At 58.9% G+C, this 12488-nt stretch overlaps 1 protein-coding gene across 1 annotated transcript; it reads right to left on the reverse strand.

The window, feature by feature from the left end:
* Positions 1-1511: 1511 nt before the first annotated feature.
* On the reverse strand, positions 1512-12084 carry LOC134384315 (BOS complex subunit NCLN-like). The gene is given in 12 exon segments (XM_063105862.1): positions 1512-1571; positions 1712-1790; positions 1894-1947; positions 2893-3053; positions 3141-3179; positions 3260-3347; positions 4382-4560; positions 4904-5043; positions 5148-5236; positions 9474-9583; positions 11237-11314; positions 11968-12084. Coding segments are annotated over 12 exon segments (1194 nt in total).
* Positions 12085-12488: the final 404 nt, after the last annotated feature.

Raw genomic sequence — 12488 nt, forward strand, 5'->3', positions numbered from 1 at the left:
GCCAAGGGCTGTGTCAAGGGCAGAGGTGGCAGCCAAGGAATGGGCGGCCAGAGCCACAGAGGGTCCAAGACACTTGGCTCCAATGGGCTGGCCCTCGTCCCCCTCAGCATCTGACAGGCCAAGACCTCCCTGGAGGCCTCAGCAGGTGCCGGGGCCTGGACTCCCCCCATGCTGACCCTCCCCCTGCGAACACCTAATTGATTATATTGCTAATGAACTGATACACCTTGGTCTCCCTGAGGTCAAGTCCGGCCCCGGCACTGGAGGCCCCTCCCCCTCCCTTCCCTTCCGAGGGGCTCACGCCCCACAGGGCGCCTGGTTTGTGGGGATACAGGCTCAGTCGACGGCTCCCACGCCTTCCTGCTTCGGGTCCTGGGAAGAGCAGCCCCCAGGCCACAGCAAACACTCTCGTTGGACGCCCACCTGGACGTCCCCCCGGAAGGCACCCTCCTTTCTAAAGATGAGGAAACTGTGCCCGGGTTGGGAAGTGCATTAGGGGAGGAGTCTGGGGCTGGGAGGCCTCCACGGCTGCCTTCTGCCACGTCCCCAAGAGGACAGGCCAGCCGTGGAAAAACTTAATGCCAAAAACTGGGGCAGGGAGCCAGGGGCCATGGTGAAGAAGCTGGAGACACAGCCTGGGGAGAAAGCCTGGGCTCTGCCACCCCCAAGGGACATGAGGGAACAGGCAGAGGAGGAGAGATGCAGGAATGACCAGGAGAGTGTGGTGTGGGGGCAGGAACACGTGCTCAGGGAATGGCCCCACCAGTACACCCTGGTGACAATCACGTTTGCTTGCCACTGACAGACCCCGGTGGTGGGAAAAGGGGAAGGCTGGGCAGCGTGGCCTCCAAACATGGCAGGGGAGTACCCTGTGTCTCCAGGGCCGGTCATGCTCGCCCCGGGCTCAGGGGGAGACGGGACACTCAGGCCACACTCTGAGCAGACCTCCCAGGGAGGGGGATGCCACACTGGAGAGGGACAAGGGCTTTGGAGGGGACAGAACCTGGAAACCCAGAGGCTGGCGCTATCCTCTTCAGGCAAGAGGAAAAAGATAAATAAGTCACAGGGGCAGGAATCAGGACAGGGACATCTGAGGGCTGGTCCCACATGTCTGAGGACTGCAGTCCCTGGGTGCAGGGCTCACGGCCAAGGCTGTCACCAGCAGGGGAATCCTGGCATTTCCTCCTTAATATGCACGTTCCCTTAGGCGAGCTGAGGCGTCTCTAGGGCTGGGGGCTCATCCGCGGACTTGACTTGTCACCAAGTCCGTGTCCTGACCCCAGGGCCTCCCCCAAGCTCCCCTCCAAGGAAGTTAAAGAAAAGAAAAAAGCAAGAATCCCCCAAGTCCTAAAAAGCAACACAGGACACCTCTGTAATTCAGTGTTTCGGCCACCGTGGGGGAGGGGAGGCCAGGTCCTGCAGAGGTGGCGGTGGGGATGCGTCCACTCACTAGAGCGCCTGCCGGCTGGGGTGGTGGGGGCAACAGGCAGTGGGAGCCCTGGGGGACCATGTCACTGTGTCTTGGCCTTCACGAGCAGCCTCTGAACTGTCTTGTAGAGGAGGTCGAAGTGCTGTGGACAGCGGGGGCTGGGTGAGCCCGGGAGACACTGGGAGGCCACCTGCAGAACCTGCTACTAGGCCGGGACTGGGGCCTGGGGGAGATGCTGCATCTGCCCCAGCCCACAGCCCTCTCCCCCAGGCACCTGCTCACCTGGACTGCCGTGTAGGCCATCCCGAGGTAGGCGCTGATGCAGACGGCCAGGAGGAGGTCAAAAATGGCCGGCTTGACCCTGGGGAAGACGTGGGGACCCGTGTGGTCAGGGTAGCGTGGGCCGCACGGCCATCCCCCAGGGGTACAGGGGCTCCTGGTCCCATGCCTGCCACTCAACTCACCTGTAGGCGTTCATCACCTTCTTGAGCTGGTCATAGAAGACAAACTCGGGGTCCCTGGGGAGAAAGCACTTTCTCAGGGGGCTCGCCGCACGTCCTGTCCCCACAGCCCCTCTGCAGAGACTGTGATGGGTAGGGCAGCTGCTACCAGGAACTCCCACAGCTGTCAAGTGCCCCTTTTGGGAAAGGACTGTCATCTATACTGAAGTGACCTCCCTGTTACTTTTTTGGATGTTAAACCTCTTTAAAAATGAAATAGGATGACTTTAGCAATTATACTAGACTGGGAAGGGCTTCTATCTACAGAGGGAGGGCAACCTCAGCGTGGGTATGAGACCCTGGCTCCACAGCTGTGGGTCCACTCTGAGCCTCGGTTTCTTCTTCTGTCCAAGATCTTTGTCTCCTGGACCAGCTGTGAGCACTGGTAAGTCAGGAGGAAGGCACTGAGCAGCCTCAGGGGACGTTTCCTGCCTGCAGACAGCTGTGGGCGCCTCTCCTACAAGGCCCAACATGCTTGCTCGGCCCAATTGGGGAGGAGCTCAGGAGCCCCAAACACCCAAAAGATAAAACCCAGGGGCCTGCAGACGGGAGGAACATCCCGAGGGCATTCAGGGGATGCATAGAGCGTGAAAGGGCCACCGACAGCGGGTGGGGGTGCAGGGCAGCCAGATGAAACACAGGACGTCCACGACCTGTGAATTTCGATAAACAACAAATACATCTTAAGCATAAGTACATCCCAAATACCACATAGGACACTTACACTGAAAACGACGTGTCACTTATCTGCAACTCAAATTGAACGGGCACCCATACTTTCCAGTTATTGTTCTATTTTTTGTCCTGTATTTTTATTTGCTCCATCTGGCACCCCGGGGGTGGAGTGGGGCGAGAAGATTCTAGAAGACCCAGTGCAGGTGAGTCCCATCTGCCATAGTGAACCCGGGACTGGAAGGGGACCACACGCAGTGCACTGAGGACAGGGGTGGGGCCCGGACCCACCGCTTGTCGGCCTTGACGTGGTGCTGCTTCACGTCCTTCAGGTAGCGGCTCAGGTAGTGGCCCAGCGTGCTGAGGAACGTGCCGTCCTTGTCCAGCAGCTGTGCGGCCCGCGGCTGGTAGGTGAGCCAGTCCATCACCGAGTCCAGCTGCTCCTGCTGGATCTGCTGCAGGGACGGTGGCCGCGGTCACAGGCCAGTCTCCACCCGCCTTCCCAGACACCCCTCCCTCCTGCCCACCCGACCCCTTACCATCTGCTCTGTGAACACCGGCATATCCGGGGGCGTCCCCTGCAGAGAGACGAGGGGACACGGTCCTGAGCCCAGGCCCGCCAAAGTGCTGGGGGACTCACGGCCACGGCAGGGCCTACCTTCTCCGTCAGATTGTAGATGACCCGGGTCAGGGCCTCTGCGATGATCCTCGTGTTGCGGGTCAGGGTCTTAGAATCAACCCGGGACCTTCAAGATTAAAAAAAAATTTTTTTTAGGGAATCAGCCTTATGTACAACAATCAAAAAGTAAAGAATCTTCTGAATCTCTAATAATAAAAACAGGAAAAGCAACATCTCTCCCGGGCATGGGCAGGCGCCTCTCCATGCCTCGGATTCTTTAAAATGGGGGCCCCAGTGTCCCTCCTCACGGGCTGCCCAGCGCCCTGGCTGGGTCATCTGTGCAGCATGAAGGAGCCGGCCTGGCATGCTGTTCCCCTGCCCTGCATCCACCTTCAACGACGGGGATGCCCTGCACCCCGGTTTTCCACCTGGAAAATGGGGTGACCACGGCCCCCACCTCCCAGGGTTGCTGAGGGCCCAGTGGCTGGAACCCTCCATAGTGGACTGAGTGGGGTCCCCTACCCCAAACTCACGTGCACCTGGAATCTCAGAATGGAACCCTCCTTGGAAAGAGGGGCTTTGCTGACATAATTACGATGAGGTCATACTGGACGGGGGTGGACCCTAAGTACAACGACAGGTGTCCTTGTAAGAGGGAAGTTTGGACACAGACACAGAGAAGCCACGAGAAGGTGGAGGCAGAGACTACAGGGATGACCACAAGCCGAGGGACACCTGGAATCCCAGAAGCTGGAAGAGGTAAGAGGGACCCTTCCCTGGAGCCTCAGCAGGCAGTGTGGCCCTGGCACAGCTGGACCTCAGACTTCCGGCCTCCAGATGGACAGAGAATCATTTCCTATTGTTTGAAGTCCCCTAGTCAATGGAGCTTTGTTGTGCCAGCCCCAGGACACAACACTGAGGGCTGTGCCCCCAGGCCTCCGGCCGGCCTCTTACAGGCACATGGCACCATTACAGGCAGAGCAGCTTGCTCGATGCCCCCACTTGGTGAGGGCTACGCTGGATGGGCACCCCCGCCCCCATCCCTCCTGTGTCACCGGGCACTTGCCCACTGCTGGTGTGGCCCACTGGAGCCACACCACGTCTACTTCTGACCCTGCCCCCTAAGAAAAGTCCTGAAGGCGGCTCGTTCCCAGGCCTCACCGCACGTCCATGATGCTGCTGCGCTGGCTGTCGCGGTGGCTCTCCAGGAGGGACAGGGTGAAGGCGGGCAGCCGGCGGATGGCAAAGCGCTCATGCTCCCAGGCCAGCGCGTCCTCGGCCAGGTTGATCTTCTTGTGTACCATGGAGAACCGCACCTCGGGAAACTGGTGGGCGGCCACCTGCGGCCGAGTACACAGTCAGGACCCAGAGGGGCAGCAGTCTGTCCACCTACCCTGAAGTTCCAGCTGGGCTCCCTGCAAGACTTGTAGAGCTGGCCCCTACAGGCCCCGGCTCATTCCCCGAACGCTCCCACACGGCCTTTAGGACCAGGTGTGTCACCGCAAACGCCTGGGGTCCTCCCAGAAAGCAGGGGAACCCACCTGCCCCCTGGAAGCCCACTCTGAGGCTTGCTCAAGGACCCTGAGTTTATAGAGAGCCCGGTGGAGACCCTCAGAGCCTCGGGGGCCTGTCTGCAAAGTGGGCACATGCCTAGTCCCCCTGCCTGGCCCCGGGGACACCCACCGTCTCGAGCTCCCTCAGGAAGGCATGCTGCAGGGTCCCCTCCCGGGGAGGTTTGGACACGTACAGGTGCAGGCTGCTCCCCCGGCCCATGGTGTCCAGGCACAGGACGAAGGCTACATTGTCCTGCAGCAGGCTGGAGTCTGCAGGACATCGAGAGCTGTTGGGGGAGCAGCCAGAACCGGGAGGTGGCCCCACCCCTCGGTGCCCCCTGACCCCTCATTCCCCAGCCCCACGGGCCGCTCACCTGTGTGGTCCAGGTTGTCTTCCAGCCAGCGCTTCGTGCCCTGGTAGTTAAACTTGCCCCCTCCAGAAGCAAAAAACAGCAGGTTGTACCTGGCGGGGGGGAGGACCGGGGCGTTAGCTTTGACAGAAGAGCGTCCTGGGCTGAAGGAGAGACAAGGGCCAGGTCGTAGGTCCACAAAGAGGGGCACGGCAAGCTCAGAAACAGTCTCCTCAAAGGTACAAAGTTGTGACCAGCCCCTCAGGGTGGGGTCTCTCCCCTCAGCACTGTGCACATTGGGGACGGGTCACTCTCTGTGTTGGGGCCGTCCTGGGCACTGCAGGTGCTGAGCAGCATCCCTGGCCTCCACCCACTCTGTGCCAGGAGCTCCCCCAGTCGTGACAACCCCAGATGTCTCCAGACGTGGCCCAGTGTGCACTGGGGGCAGGATCCCCCTGGTGAGACCCCTGCTCTAGAGGCTTTTCCGAGTTCTCTGGAAACCAGGAGGAAGCGATCAGGAAACAGACACCAGGAAGATAAACGGGAACCCTCTTTACAAAAAGTGGAAGGACCTCAACGCCACCTCCCCCGACAGGACTGAAGCCAGGGCTGTCCTGAAGGGCCCCAAGCCTGCCTGGCCCCTGAGTCCTCCCAGCCTGCCAGGGCAACAGTATGCTTTTCTGACGGCCCTGCCATTTCTGCAGTAGCTGGACGTGGTCATGGGTGCATGGGAGCTTGTGATGGGGACTCAGGAGCCTCGGCCTCCCTGCCTGCAGCGCTCCAGCAAGGCCCCACCACGCAGGCTCCTCACTGGCCCCAGATGTCACTCCCCCCTCAGAGTCCCCCCTGCTTGACATCTGAGGTTGTACTGGGGTGAACGGTGCCCCCCCAAAATCACGTCCACTCGGAACCTCTAAGAAGGTGATCTTCCTTGGTCTTTGAAGATGTCATTAGTTAGGATGAGATGGTACTGGAGTAGTGTGGGCCCTAGATCCAGTGAGTGTGTCCTCAGAAGAGGAGAGGCGATACAGGGATACACCAGGGAAAAAACCACATGAAGACGGGAGCAGAGACTAGAGGGACACAGCCATAGCCAAGGGACGCCTGGGGCCCCCAGAAGCTAGAAGAGGCAGAAAGGACCCTCCCCTGGAGCCACTGGAGAGAGTGCAGCCCTGCCACACCTGCATTTTAGACTTCTGGCTCACGGGCTGCAGGAGAACACACTTCTGCTGTTTTAGGCCAGGACACTGACATGCCCACTGAGCCCCTTTCTGTCCTGGGGACATTGCCCGGGCTGTCCCTGCCCCCTGCTTCTTTCCCACGACGACTTCGGCTGTTCCTCAGGCTGCAGGTCACCGACCCCTCCTCACACGAGTGGCCCCCACAGTGTCCTCTCACACTTTGTCCCGCTCTTGCCCGCAGCCTGGACACCCTGCTACACCTCGTCTTGCTGGGACCAGCCCACACCCTGCCCGATGCCTGCTCTGCCAGGGCAGGTGCCTTGTGGTCACCCTTGCACTGCGTCTGCAGGGACAGGCCTGGTATGGGCAGCCCACAGGGCATGAGTGAGTGACAGGAGGGAGCTCCTCAGAGCTGACCCCTGCTCCTGCCCCCAAGGGGTTGAGGGTGTGAGACTGGCATGACGTGAACAGCCCCAACAGGACTGCACAGAGGCGACCACAGGGCAGCCTGACCAGAGGATGTCACATTGTGCTGAGTGAGACCTCAGGCCATGGGCAGACGTGGGGAACACATACGACATCGCTGAGAGAAAACAGCCCACGTGGAAAGCCTTCACACTGTGAAAGTCCAGCTGCAGAACACTCTGGAAGAGGCTACGCTGTGCAGAAGGGAACGGACCCGCGGTCACCAGCAGTGGGGTTTGGAGGAACAGGTGGGGCACCGGGGACTTTTAGGGCACATGTCACTACATGTTTGTCCAAAGCCATAGGATGTCCCACACCCGGAGTGAACCCAAACGTACACTATGGACTCAAGCTAATAATCGATCAATACCGTCTGCACAAATCAGGTATGTTAAAAAAAAAAAAAAAGAAAGAATAAATATGTGCTGGCCAGTTAGTTCAGCTGGTCAGAGCACCGCCTTGTAACACCGAGGTCCAGGGTTCGGATCCCCATACTGGCCAGTGCCACAAAAAACATAAATAATTAAAAAGAAAGCAAGCAAGAAAGAAGGAAGCTGCCTGGGCACATCCCTAAGATGACCACTTGGGTCATTGGCCATTGGATTCCGCCAGCCTTCAAATGTCTGACATTTGGACCCCCGACTCTCCCCGACCCACTCCCTGGTGCCTTTTCCCCAAACTGCCCAGAAGTCCCTGACCTTGGCAGCAACTGGTCCTGCTCACACCTGACTGATATCATGGACTTCTCAAAAGGCTTTATTGGGTGAGGGGTGGGGGGGGGGGTGTCTGCAGTTAAAAAAAAAAAAAAAAAAAGAATGAAAGCAAATTTTTCCCATTCAAGATTTATACAAATCAGGGCTGACAGTTAGCTCGGTGGTTAGAGCATGGTGTTATAACACCAAGGTCAAGGGTTCAGATCCCAGTAGTGACCAGCCACCAAAAAACAATCAGCCAAAAAAACACCAACCAACCGACCAAAAAAAGATTTAGGAAAATCAGTGGGGAAACACAAATGCTAGTGCCAGAGGCCAGTTTCCCGAGACCAGGCGCTGCGGGGCAATCAGCATGCCCCTGGACTCAGCAGGCTCGCTCCAAAGCGCTGGAGCAGGCAGCAGGAGACAGCCTCAAAATTTCTAAGTAGCTTTTAATCCTCTGGGAACAGGCTCCCCCTCCCACCCCACAAACACACCAGACAGCTGGGGCCATTCCCCAGTACACCTGCCCTCAGCCTTGTGCTGGGGATCAAAGGAGGGGGCTTCCTGAAACATACACTGTGGCAGGCAGAATTCATTCTAGGCTGGCCCCGTGACTCTCACCCCCTGTGTAGACAACCTGTGTAGTCCCCTCCCTGAGTTCAGGTTACGAATGCGGTAACTCTGAGTTCATCAGAAGGGAGGTGACCCTGGGTGGGCCTGACCTAGTCAGGTGGGTCCCTCAAAGAAGATGGACAGATCAAGTGTGAGATTCCCCTGCTGGCCTACAAGGCACAAACACCGAGCCACAGAGCAGGCCATGTGGCAGGGGACAGAGAGTGGCCTCCAGGAACTGTGCGGGCTGGTGGTCTGTATACACAGGACGGAGGAGAAAGCGTCTGCTTTGGCACTTTTTAGAAGGGAACTCGCTGCCCCCGCCCCCACCTTCACCCTGCCTGAACTTGGACGTGACTACTGGTGCTGGGCAGTCACTGGTGACCATAAGGAGGCCCAAAAAGATCTGACACAGCACCCCTGAGCCCTGAACTGCTGACCAACGATGCCCGCAGCGACCTTGTCTTTGAGAAGTGCACGGCTGCCTTTTTTTAAGCAAGGGTCTCACCTGGGTGATTCTGTCCCCCAGGGGACACTTAGCCATACCTGGGGACATCTGTGATTGTCACAACTGGGGGGTGCTGCTGGCATGGAGTGGGTGGAGGCAGGGACGCTGCTCAGCACCTGCAGTGCCCAGGACAGACCCGCCACAGAGGGTGATCAGACCCTGCATGTCAGCAGTGCCGAGGGGGAGAGCCTGGGTTAGTTATTGTGGAAAAAAATCAAGTTACATCCGTGCTCACAACAGACACCAGGATAAACTCCCGATGGGGCAGACGGTACAAACCAGGTGACCCCAGCTTCTGGGACTCACCTCCTCTCTCCCTCCCCATCGGTGTGTGGATTTAAATGTGTGCAGACCCCTGGACCTCAGTAGGGCAGGTGATTAAGGGATGCAGAGTCTCTTGGGGGTCCATGGAATCCCCTAACCCAGGAGGTGTCACCCTGGGAGATTCTGCCTCCAGGGCACACTGGGCCATGTCTGGGGACATTTGAGGTTGTCACAACTGGGGGGTGCTCCTGGCACAGAGTGGGTGGAGGCAGGGATGCTGCTCAGCACCTGCAGTGCCCAGGACGCCCCACCACAGAGAAGGATCCAGCCCAATGCTCACGGTGCCAAGAGGCAGGAACACGGTTTCAGCAACTGTTGGACGTTAACATTACTCGCAGGTGAACGCGTCCCTAACCAGTTCCTAGGCCTGACAGCTGTCCCAGTCTTGTGGTGGGACTGGAAGAGATAAGAGTCTGGGGAGCTTGGTGGCAGGCCTAGCACGTTGCTAGCCCTTAACAGACTCCCTGATTCCTGGGGTCAGAACCCCCTGGGGCCCTGGCTCTGAAGAGAACAGGTATAACCGTGCTGGTGCCGAGCTGCCCGTGGCCCCCGCCTGCCCGGTGGCACTCATGCGGCGTGGGTGCGCTTGTAGGTGTACAGCCTGGAGAAGAGGCGGGCCAGCTCCAGCAGCACGGAGACGCCGCTCCCGTTGGAGTCTGCGCCAAGTGACAGCCACTGCAGGATGGGAGAGACAGGGCCGGCTGTCATGCCTGTGTGCTGCGTCCCACCCCCCCAAAACCTGCTGTCCCTGATGGTGGCTGTGGTCAACTCTGAACTGCCACCTCCATCTCGCCTCCAGAACTTGTCCAGGGCATGGCTGGGATCGTTCCCCTCCTCTGTTTGAACCCCTGGTCTGCAGGGCTGGTCCCTCACTCACAGCGACTCTGCCCAGAGCCTGGAGCTGAGCACCCAGCAGGTGGATGCGGTCACCAAGGGCAGTGTTCCCCCAGTGCCAGCATCTGCAAGGGGCCACCTGCAGGACCAGCTCCTCCACCCTCGTGCCCCTGGCTGTGGGGGCCCAGTCATCCCTCCAGCCTGACACCTCAGTCCCCACTGTGTCTCAGAGCAACATTCTCAGTGGGGTGATGATGATTCGTAGGGAGATATAACTGGATCCTGCGATGGCTTGGGACTGTCGCAAGGTCACAGTGTACAAAGGGGTGTAACGGTGGCATCAAAATTCATGGGAGAGCCTCGTGCTTAGTAGAAGATGCCAGACACAAAAGGCCATACAGAGTGTCGCTCAATTTATAGGAAATGTCCAGAACAGGCCAATCCACACAGGCAGAAAGTGGATTCGTGGTTGCCGGGGGTGGGGGAAAGGGGTGGGGAGTGACTTCTGATGGGCTACCTTTGGATAATAGAATGTTCTGGAACTAGAGGGGGTGGTGCTTGTACAGCCTTGTGAACGTACTAAACAAATGTCACTGAATTGTTCACTGTAAGCTTGTCCCTCTTACCCGTCCACGGCACGAACAGGGGCTTGGTCTAGCTGATTTTTTCAAAGCAAGATTTTCAGGAAGACGAAACAGGACATGTTGATTTACATTCCGGCACGAGCCCCTGACCTCACTATACCTGGCGCTCTGCAGAACAGAGCCGGCCCTGAAGGCCCGAAGCTGTGTATTCAGAACAGTGGCCACGAGACCGGTGCTGCCTGGTATGGGGAACCTGGACCTCGGGGCCCACCCTGTCTGGCAGGAGGGGCTCCTGGGCCGACACTGTCCATGCACACAGTGTGGTTTAAGCTCAACCCCGCCTTCTTTCAGGAGTCTGGAATCTCGCACCTGTCAGGCAGGGGGGCTGTGTGACCCGCCCCCATAAGACTCCCGGGTGCTGGGTCTCTGTGCGCTTCCCTGGGATGACACCTCACACGTGTTGCTCAGGATTCGTCCTGTGCGACGCCCCTGGGGGAGGATTCTGGAAGCTGAACCTGAACATCCCCACCCCCGACACCCAAGTCGACCCCACGCGCCTTTTCCCTGTGCTGACTCTGCTCTGTGTCCTTTCCCTGTAATAAGCCACAGCCAGGGGAAAACTGAGCTGAGTCCTAGGATTTCCCCTGCTCGTGGATCTCCACATCTGGGGTGGGCCTGGGACCCTGACACAGGCACCCTGGGCTCAATTCTTGGCCTGGCCAGCTATTTGCTGTGGGACCCTGGCCAAGAGACCACCCGTGTAGCTCAGCCTCCATGTCAGTGACACGATGACACACACCCAGGGGGTCCTCATGGGACCTGAGAAAGCGGGTCAAGGGCCCTCACTGTGGGTGCATCTGCAGACTGAACCGAGATGGGGTCCGGCCCCGTGGGGGACACACATACATACCGGGGCCACTCCGAACGCGTCGTAGTGGGCCACGATGATGATGGTGGGAAGGTCCTCTCCACCCAGCCCCGTCAGCCGCCCCTGTGGAGACACAGCCTGTGAATGGCCAGCAGGGCCTGAGGCTGCCCGGGCTGCCCCCAGGCCTTGCCACTCCTGGTTCACACTCGGTGGGAAGACAGAGCAGGGAGTGACCCGAGTGTGGGTCTGGAAGACCCCTCCTGCAGCGGCCACATGGAGCAAGGACTGCCCTTGTTCTGACACCTTCTGGGGCACCAGATCCCCACGTGAAGCTCTTGCCGCAGACTCTGGGAGCCCCAGGGAACTCCCCCAGGGAAGAGGTGGATGCCAGGGAGGAACCCACCCAGGCCCCCTGTTCTACTCACAAAGTGTTAACAAAAGAGGGGGGAGATGTGATGAAAACAACTTTCCTGTAGGGAAGAGATCAGGCCCCTCACCCCAGCACTTGGGCCCTCCAAGGTCTGTGCCCACCCTATTCTGCTGTAGCTGGGGGGCCAATAAACTTCCCATAAAGGGCCAGAGAGGAAGTATTTTCAGTGTGGGAACCAGACTGTCTGTCGCGACTACTCAGCACAGCTGCCACGCGCAAGAGGTGCATGTACAGGTGAAGCCATGTGCAATGAAACTTTATTTACAGAAGCAGGTGGAGGGCCACATTTGGCTGACTCCTGGCCTAGCCAAGTTGCTTTTCCACTTGGAAATCAAGCCCATACTTTGAAGTCTGAGCTCAAAGTCCGGAAGCCAGGAGACTGGTCATGGGGAGAAATGGCACAGTCACAAGGACAGGAGTTGAAGAGCCCCATGGGATCCAGGGCCCACACCCACGCCATTCTGGGTGACGCAGGCCAAGCCCTGGGTCTCATCACGTATAAACTGCCACTGTCAACAGGACCTGCTGCACGGGCCCACACCACAGTCAAATGGGATAACTGATGGGACAGACGCTCCTTCAACACTCCATGGCCTCCGCTTCTCCTGTCTGGAGCACTGCCCTTGGGTGCCTGGGTGCAGAGATACCAGACACGCCCTGCCTGAGGCCATTCGCAGAGCTGGTCCCTGCAGCACACAGGAGCGGGGGCCACACCCCTCATCGGACTCCTGGGGCTCCCTTGCCTACACCCAAGGCCCTGTGCTGCTGGTGGAGGCTGCTGGGGACCTGCACTCCCTGGCTGCCACCCACAGCAAGCTGCCTGCAAGAGGGGCAAAGCCTGGGGAGTCGGATGTGGGTGCGGAT

Source organism: Cynocephalus volans, chromosome 8, assembly GCF_027409185.1.
Source record: "Cynocephalus volans isolate mCynVol1 chromosome 8, mCynVol1.pri, whole genome shotgun sequence".
Taxonomy (NCBI): Eukaryota; Metazoa; Chordata; class Mammalia; order Dermoptera; family Cynocephalidae; genus Cynocephalus; species Cynocephalus volans.